Source organism: Drosophila serrata, unplaced genomic scaffold (assembly GCF_035046125.1).
Source record: "Drosophila serrata isolate PLE 108 unplaced genomic scaffold, ASM3504612v1 contig_249, whole genome shotgun sequence".
NCBI lineage: Eukaryota > Metazoa > Arthropoda > Insecta > Diptera > Drosophilidae > Drosophila > Drosophila serrata.
In genome coordinates this window covers 1210511-1224044 of record NW_028257147.1, presented here as the reverse complement: position 1 = coordinate 1224044, position 13534 = coordinate 1210511, and the positions used below count along the sequence as shown (strand labels likewise).

Genomic DNA, 13534 nt, shown 5'->3' with positions numbered 1-13534 from the left:
AATAATTGTTCTCCATGAAAAGCGTTGATTTGCTGAGCTAGTTGACTCTTTTTTTTTCCTATATGTGTTATCTTATCGGGGGAGAGGGGGCAGCAAAATATTTGTGAGAAGTTATTAGGGAAATATTTTGATAAGAAAAAGCGAAATAAAAAATTAGCACAACAAAAGAGAACAGGTAAGAGAGTGATAAGAAACAATAACAAAGTCACTTTCACTTGGTGTCATCGGTATAATCTGATTTTTTTCTGGCTTTACTTATTATATAGGTTATAGATCGTTTAAAATATAATTTCATTTAAATTCTTGCACTATTATTTTATATAAATTGTAATTAGTAATTGTACATGCAGACTTAAAGTTTTATAGCTCTAAAAGAAGTTTGAAAGTACTAATTAGCCATACAATATTTCTGTTTCGTAATGTATTTCCCAACTCCATATTTTATAAATATTATAATTTGATTTAAATATTAATATTTGTATTACTATATGGCAGTTTATAAACAAATTAATTTTGGCCTCAAGAATATGCTAAAATTTTAAATAGTAACGGCTGTAAAGGGTTTAAGTTGTTTGAGTGTTGTATCCAGCAGCTAGTGTCATTCTCATGCTCTTTAATCAGTAAATCGCTTTATTTGCTTTCGCATTATGTAAGCACAAATCAACATACGATATAAAAAATTAAAGCAAATATTATACTAATTTAATTACAAACTTATTAATTATTAATTAATATATTTACTATAAAACTGAATAATCGCTAATAAGTTTTACATCAGTCAGCTGCCGAAGGCCTTACCAAATAGTTGTCCAAAAGAGGATTTATAGTTTAAATAATATCATAATATTAATCTCCTAGAAAAGGTATTTTAAGGACAATATACTATTATTTTATTAAACAGATTCATTAGATATATTAAGTTTAGTTTATATATTACAGAGGATTAAAATATAAACTCGAATGGATAGTCCTCTTATTATCAGTATTTTCTACATGGTATTAATTGTGTACGTTTTTCTGATAAACGGCGACTGGTCACACAGACCGGCTCATTCCAAACTCGTTTCAAGTACTCTCGCTCTCTTTTTAGGCTCTCTCTCTCGCAATGTCTGCCAACTTGCTGCTATTAAATAGCTGATGAAATTAGCTAAATATTGTCAGTTCACTACAAAAACAGAACCTATAATTAACACCACTCAATTATAGAGTTGTGTTAGTAGTCCAAGTTTGTTGCATATTAAACTTCATCAAGTTTTACTTTGAAAAAAGCAATATTCTGATACTTAAAAACACAATATCTAGCGTGAAATCAGCCAGCAGCTATTATTCGCTAAGCTGTCGGGAAAAAGACAAAACGTACACCACTGCACAAGAGAGCGGAGGCTATATAAGGCAGTGCAGTGAAAAAATTACAACAAACAAATTTCGGGAAAAAATCGAACGTGGGCTCTGTGCCGCTCCGCCGCGGAAAACTCTCAACTTGTCGAAGGAAAAGCCAGCGTCGCTCTTGGTTTTCCGCCGGATTTTCCTCTGTTTTTGCCGTGTTTTTCGCTCTCCCATTTCGCGTCCGGAACGGTTCAACTTTTGTGCGAGCGCGAAGTTACAGTTTTTGTGTTTTCGTAAACGGTAAATCGGATGAAAAACTCCAAATGTTTACCAAATGAGCGTCGACAATTACGCGACCAATTGACGAGATCGTGTGTGTTGTTGTTGTTTTATCCCCAAATCAAACGGTGAGTGCGATAGAGAGGTAAAACGTAGTCTCAAAAATCAAGTGCGGCAAAAAATAAATAGAAAGAGAAAAGAAATTAAGTCCCAAAAGGTGAAAAAGTCATTAATAAAAGAAGCAAGAAATAGAATTGCTCTGTGGAATACAACAAAAAGTAAATAAATACATGCCATTACATACATACATATATACAGAGTATATGTAAAAGGAGGCAACGCGCAGCGGAAAAAAAAGGAATTTTTTTGTGTACTACAGCGGCGTTTTGTTGTTGTTGCTGCTGCTGCTGCTGTTGGCGTTGGCGTCGTGCATTTGCTTTTGTTTTGTACCTCTCGCTGCTGGTATATGTGTGTGTGCGTTTGCGTCTGTGTTTTGTGATTGGAAAAAATAAGTGAAAAGAAATGCCGGAAAACAGCATAAAACCAAAGCGAAACTTAAGGCTGGCGCGCAAGAAGGAACAAAGTAGGAAAATTGCCCATTTTCCAGTTTCCCTTTTGCCTGCGTGAAAAGTGAAAAGTTTAATTTACTAAACAAAGCGGCAAACTCTATGCGTGTGACTGTGCGGGTGTTGTGTATATGTGTGTAAGTCTGTGTCTGTCTCCCTAGTTTTTGCAATTCCCACTGCACACGCTCTTTCGTGTTGGATTATTGGATTATACCGCCAATAACGGCACACGCACAACAACAACAACAACAAACGAAAGCACGGCAAATTCCAACAACAAGAAAAAGCTATAAAAATAAAAGGAGAGCGCAGACGACGCTGGGATTAATCATTAATGTCCTGAGAGAGATAAGGAGGAACGTGGAATCTAGAAAGAAAGGAAACAGAAAAGGAGGCGGCAGACGGCAACAAAAAGAAGACGGCAAAAGGTAAGTCGGAGTTTTTCGAATTCGAATATTTTTTACAGACATTTGAAAAGATATTTTGAAGATGGCGATTATTACTCAAAGAGAAATAAGTAAGGTTATATGAAGTTTGTCTGTTGATAAGGAAAATTTGAAGTGATATTTGGATTCTTAACATTTTCTGTGAATATAATATTGTTGAAAAGAGTTGTTTTTTTATTAATCATTCAAAAAAATTTAATTCAGCAAGTAAAGTGAGTCCGAACTCATTTGGAATCATAATTTCACAAAATTTGAAATTTCATACCATTATTTCAACAAAATAAATTGAAAAAATAAATTTCTTTAATGACATTTGCAAGAAATAAATTCAGTTCTGAAACTATAGATGTTTGGCTTTATAAATAAATATATTCCTGCTCTAATTTTGTGAAAAATTAAAGTGATTCAGTATTTAAACTCTATCTTTTATGAGTCAGAAAAGTTATTTGTTCTATCCCTTATCCCTTATAAAACCCTTTAAAATTGTTCCAAAATTTCTTAATTTCCAAGTCAATAATCTAAAAACCCATATATTAAAATATCCTTTTTCGGCATTTCTCAATTTTCTTATCGTTCAGTAAGGAATTCCCCAATTCTCAAGCTCATAATTATTACAACTTGAACTGCGTTTCTCATCAATTCTTTTTGCTTCACTTGGCTTTTGGACCCGGCGCTCATTTTCCAATGAAAATTTATTCTAATGACGCTTTTCGCGATCCTAATCTGCTGCACATAAATTTCTGTGGCAACTTTGGGTGATTTATTGCCTGTCGATTGTCGTCGTCGTCGTCGCAGTCGCAGTCTCGTTGCTTTTTGGCCAAACTCAGAGACTCACTGAGAGACTTGGTTTGGATACGAAAAGCGGACCAGAAAGACTCCAGTCCTGTCCAGTGCCAGACGGGACAGGACAGGGACAGGACAGGGACAGGGACAGGGACAGACTGGTGCCAGCTAATGTACGCGTCTCCCAGATGCCGCGGATTAGATAAAAATTCTCAATTTATGCGTTGCGCCAGTTGCCAATTGCAATCCACCTTCTCCTCCTCCTCGCGGCTCCTCCTCCTCAAGTAAAAAAAAAACTTGTCGCGCCTACTAAAAAAATCTTCCCCTCGGGCCACTAAGATAGATGCCTTCATTCCAGTCTTTTTCGCAGTCTATCATTTGAAATCATGTCCCGGCGATAAGGAATTATAGTGGCCCCGGTCATAATTTACGTGATTTGACTGCCTAATGTCCTGCCGTACGACACAAGGACAAAGTGGGGACCATAAAAATAGAGCAAGAATTCACATTTCGAGACTCTTCTAAATGAGAAAGAATTAGGAACTTGCAGTTTTTGGGTAAGGGGGGCACAAGAAAAGATTATTTGCTAAAGCAAAATGGGATTAGGCATGTTTAATTTTGAAAAGAAAATAATAAAAGTAGGAATATTTATAAGGAAAATGTTAGGTAAAATGGAGTTTACTTTTCGCTTAAATAAAGCGGATTTAGTTACTTATTTATCCTGGTTTCATAAGGTTTATGCACTACCTTTTTTTGTATATTCAACAATATGCCCTTATCAACCCCATAACCCTCAATAGAACCATTATTTTTCCCTTGTCCTAGACACATACACTTTAAAAATACGCATATACTTGGGAATTCTTTTCCTTTTGACAGTATTTATAGTTATTTTTTAATATTTTCATAAAACCAAAGCGAAATAATCTTCAGTACGTTTTTCTACCTTCACCAAGGAATTAGCTAGTTATTCTTACCTGTTCCTTAAGGGCTTAGAAAGCAAGTCATAACGATAAAAATAAATCCCTTGAAATGTTCCCGTAAAAACATTCCATTTCAGGTTATACATTCCCTTTTTTTAATATTTATGCACTTCTGTTAATAAAATTCCACCCAAAAAGACAACGCCATAGAGTAGTGGACTTTATCAACCCTACATAACCTACAGTAGACCCATTATTATCCTTGTCCAGTTTTTCCCCCTTTGAGGATATATATATATATGGTAACCGGCGGCACTCTAGGTACACGCATATGTATATGTACTGGAAAATCCGTTTCGTTTTGACATTTATTGTTTTTAATAGTCTCGAGAGCTAGGAAATTTTATGACACATATCCTTGAGCGATAAAAATCTTTACGGCCCCGGGGTACTATACGTTTTCCCCCTGTTCAATAAGAGCCAAAAGGTAAATAAGTGGGAGCAGCAAAATAGGAGGAAAAACAAGAAGAAAAATGGATGAGAACTGTGGAATTAGCCGAGGCCACCTCATAAAGTGAAAAGTGTCATAAAAATTAGTCAAGAAATCACGCTGCCCATACCACAATTTGTATATTTCTTTTCGGACATTTCTTGTTTTTTGTTTGAAGACATTTCAGTTCCTTTCGGTTATTTGGTTGTTGTTTGTTCTGACACATTTGTATGCTAATGAGAGAGCTGGAATATAGGTGGAGTTTGGGTTAGGTGCTTCCGGCGGGAGTCTCTCTTTATATTTTGTTGTATTTTTTTTTTTTTTTGCCTTTGACTGGAATCTATCAGGCTTTTTGACGAGGGTCACTCCGTCGGGGGAATCGGTCTTTGCGAGGAGGATAATGCATGCAGCTCAGGTCTTGCATATCGAAGTGGTCGCTGATAAAGGATTTTATTTTATATATATTTTTTTGGGAAGTAGTTTAAGCCATTTGGATGGGGTCATAAATTGAATTATAATTCAGGCATACGAAATTCTTTCTGTCTGAGAGCTTATGTCTAATGTTTTACGGATTAAGGGGATCTTGGGGTTGAGTTGATTTTCTTATAAAAGAAAAGAGCTATTTGCTGGAAATTTAAGTACAGTGCTTGGAGTGGAAAACAATAAAGTGTAGAGCTTAAATTATGAATCTTAAAGGCTTTGGATAAAAAGGGAAATTAAATATATAATTTATTATAGCAATTAAACAGTGTGTAAAAGTATTTTAATTACAAAAGCTTAGGAATTATGACTACAGAAAATAACTATGAATGTCTGATTATGTTTAATATATAATTTATGCGCATTTGAGTTCCGATTGCCTTAGTTATTTACCATTTAAAATTCCCCCTTCGTGAATAGTTCACATTAAAGTCAAGTGCTTTACTTTATATTTGTAGTTTGTCCCTTTTTTTTAAAGCCACTTTAACCCCTTTGCCTTTTCTTTCAATGCTTTTCATTTCCGATTACCTATCCCTGATTTCTTGTGTGTTTTGTATACTTTTCTCTCCCCTCCCCCCTCTCGAAATCGCTTTTCGTTATCTATAAATAACATTTTGCTTGCCTTTCTTATCAACTTCCGCTACTTAATGTCTTCCAAACCAAAATGCAGAGCTAAACTCTTAGTTTTCGCCCCTCAATTCAGTTTTTTTTCTCCATTACTCCAGCACCCAGCAAATTGCCTTCTTTAGCTGTCTTATCCCGAAAAATGTACTGTGTGTGTGTGTGTGTGTAACAAAGATATCAATAGCAACATAAACAGAGAGAAAGAAAAAAAAGAAGAAATTAAGGACTAGCAAGGGGGGGAGAGAGAACAACCTTGAACCTTGAACCCAAAGAAAATAAAGGGGGAAAAACAGGCACGGCTCATTTCCGTCTTTGCGGGTCAAACAAAGACAAATATAGATAATAATGCCAAAAATCTAAAATCCACAAAAGTGCCACACAAAATGTCAATAAATGTGCGTCTCTGCTAAAAAATTATCACCAGCTCGTTAGGAATCGGAAAGAAAATGACCAGAGATGGATATAGAAATGATTTTAGAACACAAAAAAAAATATGTACAGAGAAAGAAAGTTTTATTGATTAAGTCAGAAATATTGTTATTGTTATCTATTCCAAGATATCAGTAAACTACAGCTTTTTCTTGCACTTTAATTCTAAGTAAAAATCTATCATTTTTCTTGCTGTGCTTAGAACAGAAACAGACAGTGTCTGTTGGAAAGACAATTCAAGGAAAGGAAAAACTAAAACCAAACAAAAGACGCACAAAAGAGAATTAAGTGAGGCTTGGCGAAAAAAAAGTAAATGAGAAAAAAGAAAGTTCCGCAATTTCATTCAGCATTCGACGACTTTTTTTTTGCTTTTTGTTCCCAGCAATTATGCGCTGGTCAAACAAAAGTCATTAAATTGCGGAAATCGGGTCACCAAACCGACCAAACCAGCAACAAACTGGAAAAAAACGAGGGAAAAGGGCAAACAAAGACGAAAACTGAGACCGAGAAAAGCCCCCGAAAAATTCCCCTCCCTTTGAAGAAGAAAAAAGAACATACGACTAAATTGTGAATTTATTTACATTTAATTGCATCTAAATTACAAAACAAAAAGCGGTTTTCTTCACCATTGTCTCTGAAATTATATTTTAATGTGTGTCCTCTGCTTTCGTTTTGATAAAGTCCCCTCCATTCCTCCCTTGCCCCTACCTCAAAATGCTTTTCATCTGCGCTCCTCGGTGTCGAGATAATGATGATGATATGACTCATTAACCTCGACGCATGACCCAAGCAAATTAGAACTACAAGAAAACTCATTCCAAAGTCACAAAAGAACACACCATTTCTTTACACTTGACAGCGGGGAAAACGGAGAGGGAATTTTGGGTCTTGGGTAATGATAGATAAAGATATATACATAAATACCTTTTGGTTCTCTGTTTTCTTAGGAAATAGTTCAAGGGAAATGAGTTTCTGTGGGTACTATATTTTAAGAACATTTATTTAATGTTTATTATTGATTATATCTTATGTATAGGTAATATTGGTTAATATTTTACATAGCTAATATAGCTATGAATAGTAAAAATAGAGCTGTTACCAATTTTTCCTTCTTTTATTATCTGTATTTTTATTTGCTACATTTTTGGTTAAATTAAAGTTTTTCAAATATCTTAACCAAGCCAAAAATGTGTTAATTTCAAATCGGAAAACTTTTCTGTGCTAGTTTTTATAGGGCCAACAAATCAGCTTACTTAGTTTTAAAATTCCAAAAATCTATTTTTTTTTTGTCAAATTTTTGACATTTTTAACGATGTAAAAAAGTGGAAAAAATTTGCAAATTTTTGTTTTCATTCTGACATGTCTAGATCGATTCGACTGTTCATCCTGATCAAGATCAAGATGATTTATAGGGTCGGAAATGACTCCTTCACCGAATTTCAAACTTCTGAATGAAATTGTAATACCCTGTATTGTAATAAAAATTACTTTAATAAGCACTCAAAAATGTTAAAATAAATTTGTATAATTTTTCCCCCAAGCATAAATTCCACTTTATTTTAAAGTTAATCCCCGTAGCTTAGTGTAATCTTTTTTGAAGCGCATATGAGCGTTATAGATACATATTTTTCAACCGTCTGTGTGTTTGGCTCTCTTGGTCTGTTTGAGCTGTAAGTGTCTTTTGAGGCCGTGTTTTATTGCTGCTAAGTTCGCTTGTTGACTTTGGCTGAGTCATCATCTCGCGGTTCGTCGGTTCGGTTTGATGTTAGAGAAGTTCCTCCACCATTCCGGCTTTCCCTGAAAGAGGGACGGGAGGGGGAGAAAAAAAAACACCACTTAGCTGACATATTTTCCTTTGTAAAACTTAATGGTCTAGATAAAGTTCGGTCGGCTGACTGCGGTTTTGTCGCTTAGAGTTTTCTAAACCGAGCATCGCATGCTTAGCATTTAAATGAGCTGAAAGAAATAGAAAAAAAAAATAAAACAAAAAGCAAAAACCAAAAGTTTTGCCAGCGATGATGATTCAATTGGCCTGACTTTTGCAATCTTTTGGATTCGAATTGCAATGCTTAAATTCGGGGACCACACCTTGGTACACGTTTCCATTCCATTTCGATTCCAATGGGTTGGTTTTCGCTTTCTGGCTCTCGGGTTCGTCATGATTGCAAATATCTTTTGCAATCTGAGGCGTCTCCATTTCCCACGTTCTGTACTTGTGCAATTAGTTTGGTATTTCCAGCCAAGAGCCTAATGAGCTGAGTGGAGGTCAAGGGATTTAATTGCATCTTAAACGGTTTCTTCCCCTCCAACTTTAATTTTAATTCCGTTTTGCAGCTGCAAATGCAAAATGCAAAATGCAAAATGCACAATGCACACGTCCGCTGCCTCGTCTTTCTATTTATGTTTTCCCTCTGCTGGTGGCATTGTTTATTGTTCATTTGTTTATTTGTTTACAAGGCAAACATAAGCCAAACAAGCGCCGCCGTTACCACCAACCAAAAAAAAAAAAAAAACAAAAACTTTTAAGCCCTGAGAATATGTTTACAAATGCCTAAAGAAGTTGGGTTCATTTTAATAAATGATGTAGGGCTCCCTTTAATTGCTCAAAGAAAATATTAATCAAAGCGCACTTAAATTAAATTTCAGAAATTTGCAGCACAAATATATTTTATGTAAAACCACTTTATAAATTATGTATGTTATGGCTCGGTTATTTAATTGCTCAAAGAAATGTTAAGATAATATTAGTCAATGCCTAAAGCCAAGAGAAAATATTTATGCACATTAAATTTGTTGACTTTTCTTGAATATTAAATACTTAGAAAGGCATTTTACTTTGATTGGATTTTCTTTGGAAACAGTAATACGTGGGAAAACTGGTTTACTTTCTTTGTGCAATTGAAAACCATTGTTGGAAGGTTTTCTTATAGGTTCTTGGGAAATTGTTTAGTAATATAAATTCCACATAAATTAGTATCTTCATAGATTGTTAAAGTATATACATATATTACTCTTAATTTAATGTATTAGCAGAGTAAATATTAAAGGAAAATGTTATTCCAAATCCTCTCACCGGAAACAACTATTTTCCGACTTCTATCTTTTCGAAGATAAACTATTTTCCTTCCTATTTTCGCTCTCCTGCCAAGACGCATTCCAATTGTTTTCGATTCCAACACAAATTTGTTTACTCTTGAATGCAATTGAAACCTTTGTGGAGGTTAATTTTCTTAGAGTTTTCGTAGAAAACAAAAAATAAAACACAACTCTATTGTTTACTCGTATTTCTCTGTCGACTGGCCTTAGCCTGGATTCATTTGTTGTGTGTTTACGTGCCACATTCGGTGCCTTTGTTTACTCGAACTGAACTTCAGCAGCAGAAGCACTAGCAGCAGCATTTCCAATTTTCTTTCCATTTTCTCCCAAGAACAATTCCAACTTCTTTTGGGGCTTTCTTTAAGGTTGGAGAACCGTGTTCTTAATGGTTTTTCCGCTTTTTTGGGGTCCAAGAGCCTGTATTTTACCAAATTATAATCCGCATTTATCGCTGCTGTTAGTGTTAATGTGCTGCAGCAGTAATTTTCTTCAATTTCTTGTTGTTATTGTTTTTTTTTTATATATATCTGTAAGCCGGCGTTTATAATGCGCTTTAATTACTGCGGCGCCACATGAGGGAAAAAAGGTTCAAGGGGGAGGGTTTTCCACCATTCGTCAGGATGCGAATTTTCGCCTGGAAAAACGGAGGAAAAAATGTGAAAAAGTAAATCGTGTTAAAAAGAACTTATCATTTGCATTATGGCCATTGCCTCCCCATACTCGGTTATTATTATTTAATTGCTGCGAGCTTTAATTATTGACCAGACACCGAAACCGAATTTCAATTTAACATTTCATGTGCCCAAAGTGAAATGATGAAAAATAAATCATCCAGTGAGAAGAAAACCAATTTCCGAATGAGAACGCAATGCAAATTACATGCCAAAAACACACACACACGCAGAAGACAACTGAAAACTAAAACTAAAAGTTGCTAAAAAATAAAAAGTACTAGGGAAAAAGAACTAAATTAAGCGCCTTTGACATAGAAAATGCAATTTGCACAAAAAAAGAAAGAGGAGGAAAATTTATCTGCATGGCAAGAGGGCTCAAATAAAAGTGAAATGCGTGTGGGAGAAAGGCCAAAACAACTACAAAAAAATTGAGAATAGAGAAGAATAAAAAAATGGAATTACGAACAGTTTTATTCTAGTTTATCACACGAATTGAGTTTGAAAATGCGTAGCCTGGCAAAGTGCCATAGAAGCAAAAAGAAAACTGGAGAAAATTGCAGGGGAGTGGAAATGGAAAAAGGGAAATGTCCTAAGATAGATGCATCAATTGGAAAGGCAGAAGAAATGGCACAAAAATCGACAACGACGACGACGTCGATGTCGAGGACGTTGACAAGCGTAAAAGACACCCAGGGAAGAAAAGGACATGTGTGCGTGTGGAAATCCTTTAAAAAGGCAATTTTGGGTAGCACTTAAATGCAGACTCACGGCGAAGGAAAATCAGTGAAGGGAAGCAGAGTGGAGCCAGGACACGCGACTTGCTACTCCAGGTCCTTCTATAACTTGAACTGTGTGTTACCCTGGAAGTGGAGAGAGTCCAGGGGTATGTTAGGACTTGAGAACTTAGTAAACAAGAAAGGAAAATATATTATTCAACATATAATTAAATAATAAACCTATGAAAAGCACAGGAAAATAAATAATTAGCTGCTTTAAACTAAGTTAATAAGTATCTCTTGGTCTACTACCTTATTTTCATAGTTATTTCCTCCAAAAGGAGGCTGATTGGTGGGTGGTACCCCTCCCTGCCTTCCCTGCTTTACTATGCGCCTGCCACGCCCACAGACACATCCGCCGCATAACTAGTTGCCTTCGAGAGTGGCAGAATGGAACGGAACGTGGCGCTGCCAAGGCATGTGGCATGCGGTGGTGTGGCATGTGTGTGTATATATGGGAGTGTGAGTGCGGTGTGCGGCATGTGCCATAACTCCTCCATCCCCAAACTCGTATTCGTTCGTATGGGGTTTGTGCAATGATGACACACAGGATGCCAGTCTCCACTCAACTACACTGCGAATGGCACAATCTTGAAATTAAATTGGATTTCTATTCTAATTTCATAGGGGAAAGCTTTTCTACCTTTTAAATAACAATGAGTTTTAAGGTTGAACTTTTTAAATTGAAAAAGAGGCTCTTCAAAGTCAAGATTTAAATTGAAATCTTTATGGGGAACAAGATAGATAAAGTTTAATATGATTTGGTTTTTGTTAGATTGATTGAAGTGAGTAATAAATAAGATAATTTATTGAATATTTAAAAAAAGTATGAAGAAATAGGAAAGATATTTTTAAGATATTTTCAATTTCTTACAAAAAACATATTTTTTTTCTTATCTTTGACCTTATTTCTGACCCAATCTTATAGATACTTGGCATTACTTATAAAAAACATAGATGTTTTCAAGCTTTTGACTTTATTTCTGACCCAATCTTATAGATACTTGGCATTACTTATAAAAAACATAGTTGTTTTCAAGCTTTTGACTTTGCATTACTTACAAAAAACATAGGTGTTTTCAATCTTTACCGTTATTTCTGACCCAAAAACCGAGTTTTCCTAGAATTGCCCATATGCTGTATCCCAGTGTTGTCGATGTAAGACGATCCTGAAGCTGCCTTGGTCCAGGATAACGTTGGAATCGAGTGACTGCCGGCTTTAATTAGGCACGGATCTGCTCAGGCAGAGTGAGCCAACCAGCTCAGCTATGCTATATATGCATTTGACATTGGTATCAAAGATTTATGTAACTGTAACAACACCCACACTCACACACACCCATATCCCTGTGATCCTGCCCCTTGGAGCACACATCCTGCCAAGCGCAACGCATAAAATTGTGTCACAATAATTTTGCCACGCCTGGGAGGAGGAGGACCAGGACAACGAGGAGTAACAGCTTTCTCTGCCATCAATGCAATTGCCAGGATGTGCAATTCGCAAGGATGCTGCCGAAGGGAAGGAAGAGTAAGGGGGGGAAACTGAGGGTACAGAGGCAGTCATTGCATAATTGCAATTAACACAGTCCTCGGTTGAAACTAAAACAGTTAAAACAGTTACTTAGTGCTGAAGACAACTTCCTCTGTGGGCCGCTGGCTACCCTCATACAGCTTCAGATCCTTTTCCAGGATGTCCCAGTATCTGCAGAGAGTAAGTGTGTGTGCGTGTGTGTGGCGTGCGAAAAGGTTTCCCCATTGTGCACTCAAGTGTGCGCAACACTCAAACACAAAGGCCGCATACAAAATTTCACACGAATTCTCCTCCAGAAATATATATATACACATATATATATATATTCACTACCTTTTTGCTGGCCGGGCATAATCGATGAAGGAAGCGGGAAAGGACCTGAAGGCAGCACGTTAAACTGAAACTGAGCAACAAAATCAACGCCATGTCCCGACAAATACAAAGGACATTTGCTGCAATGAAAATGAGTATGGAAAAAAATCCGAACCAAAAAAAGATTGCTGCGCCGTTCTGTGTTCTCCTTTGTTCGTTGCATTTGCCAAAGTACAGTGAGGATTCGCCTGAATGAAGTGAAGTGGCAAAAAAAAAAAAAGGGAAGAACATGGCTTCAACATGTGTGGGAAATTTACAGAACGAGCCAGGGTATTAAAAACATATCAATTGCCAGAGAAATTAGCCAGCGGGAAACCGTAGGCTTTTTTGAGGTGAAAATTTATTAACAAAGAGATGAGAATATGATCCTTTCTTTTTGAAAAAAATGAAACAATAAAGAAAATGTACAGAAAGGGGAAATGAACATAAAAGGACAATAAAAATATCTTATATTTTGAATTAAATTGTCATGTAAAATAACCTCTCTTATTTTCTTGTACAATTTATTTACGGTTTTGAGAGCAAACAATAACAATATTATTTTTATAATTATAACATACAAATTATAATATTATAATTTATTTTTATATTATTTTTTATTTATATTTTATATTTTAATAATTATAATATATATTATATTATTATAAAGCATTATTATATTCAATCTCTTGTATAATTTCTGGCTCTTAAAAATATATATTCCTTATTTAATAGCAATATTTCAGGCTCATTAAAACAT

The 13534-nt window shown here is 35.5% G+C and overlaps 1 protein-coding gene across 1 annotated transcript in view; it reads left to right on the top strand.

Annotated features, from left to right (window-relative positions):
• Positions 1 to 1419: 1419 nt before the first annotated feature.
• The window catches only part of LOC110187452 (uncharacterized), a 91582-nt gene continuing 79467 nt past the window's right edge, over positions 1420 to 13534 (top strand). The window contains 1 exon segment of the mRNA XM_086832411.1: positions 1420 to 1733. Coding sequence (XP_086688537.1) covers positions 1636 to 1733 — 98 coding nt within the window. The 5' untranslated portion in view covers positions 1420 to 1635.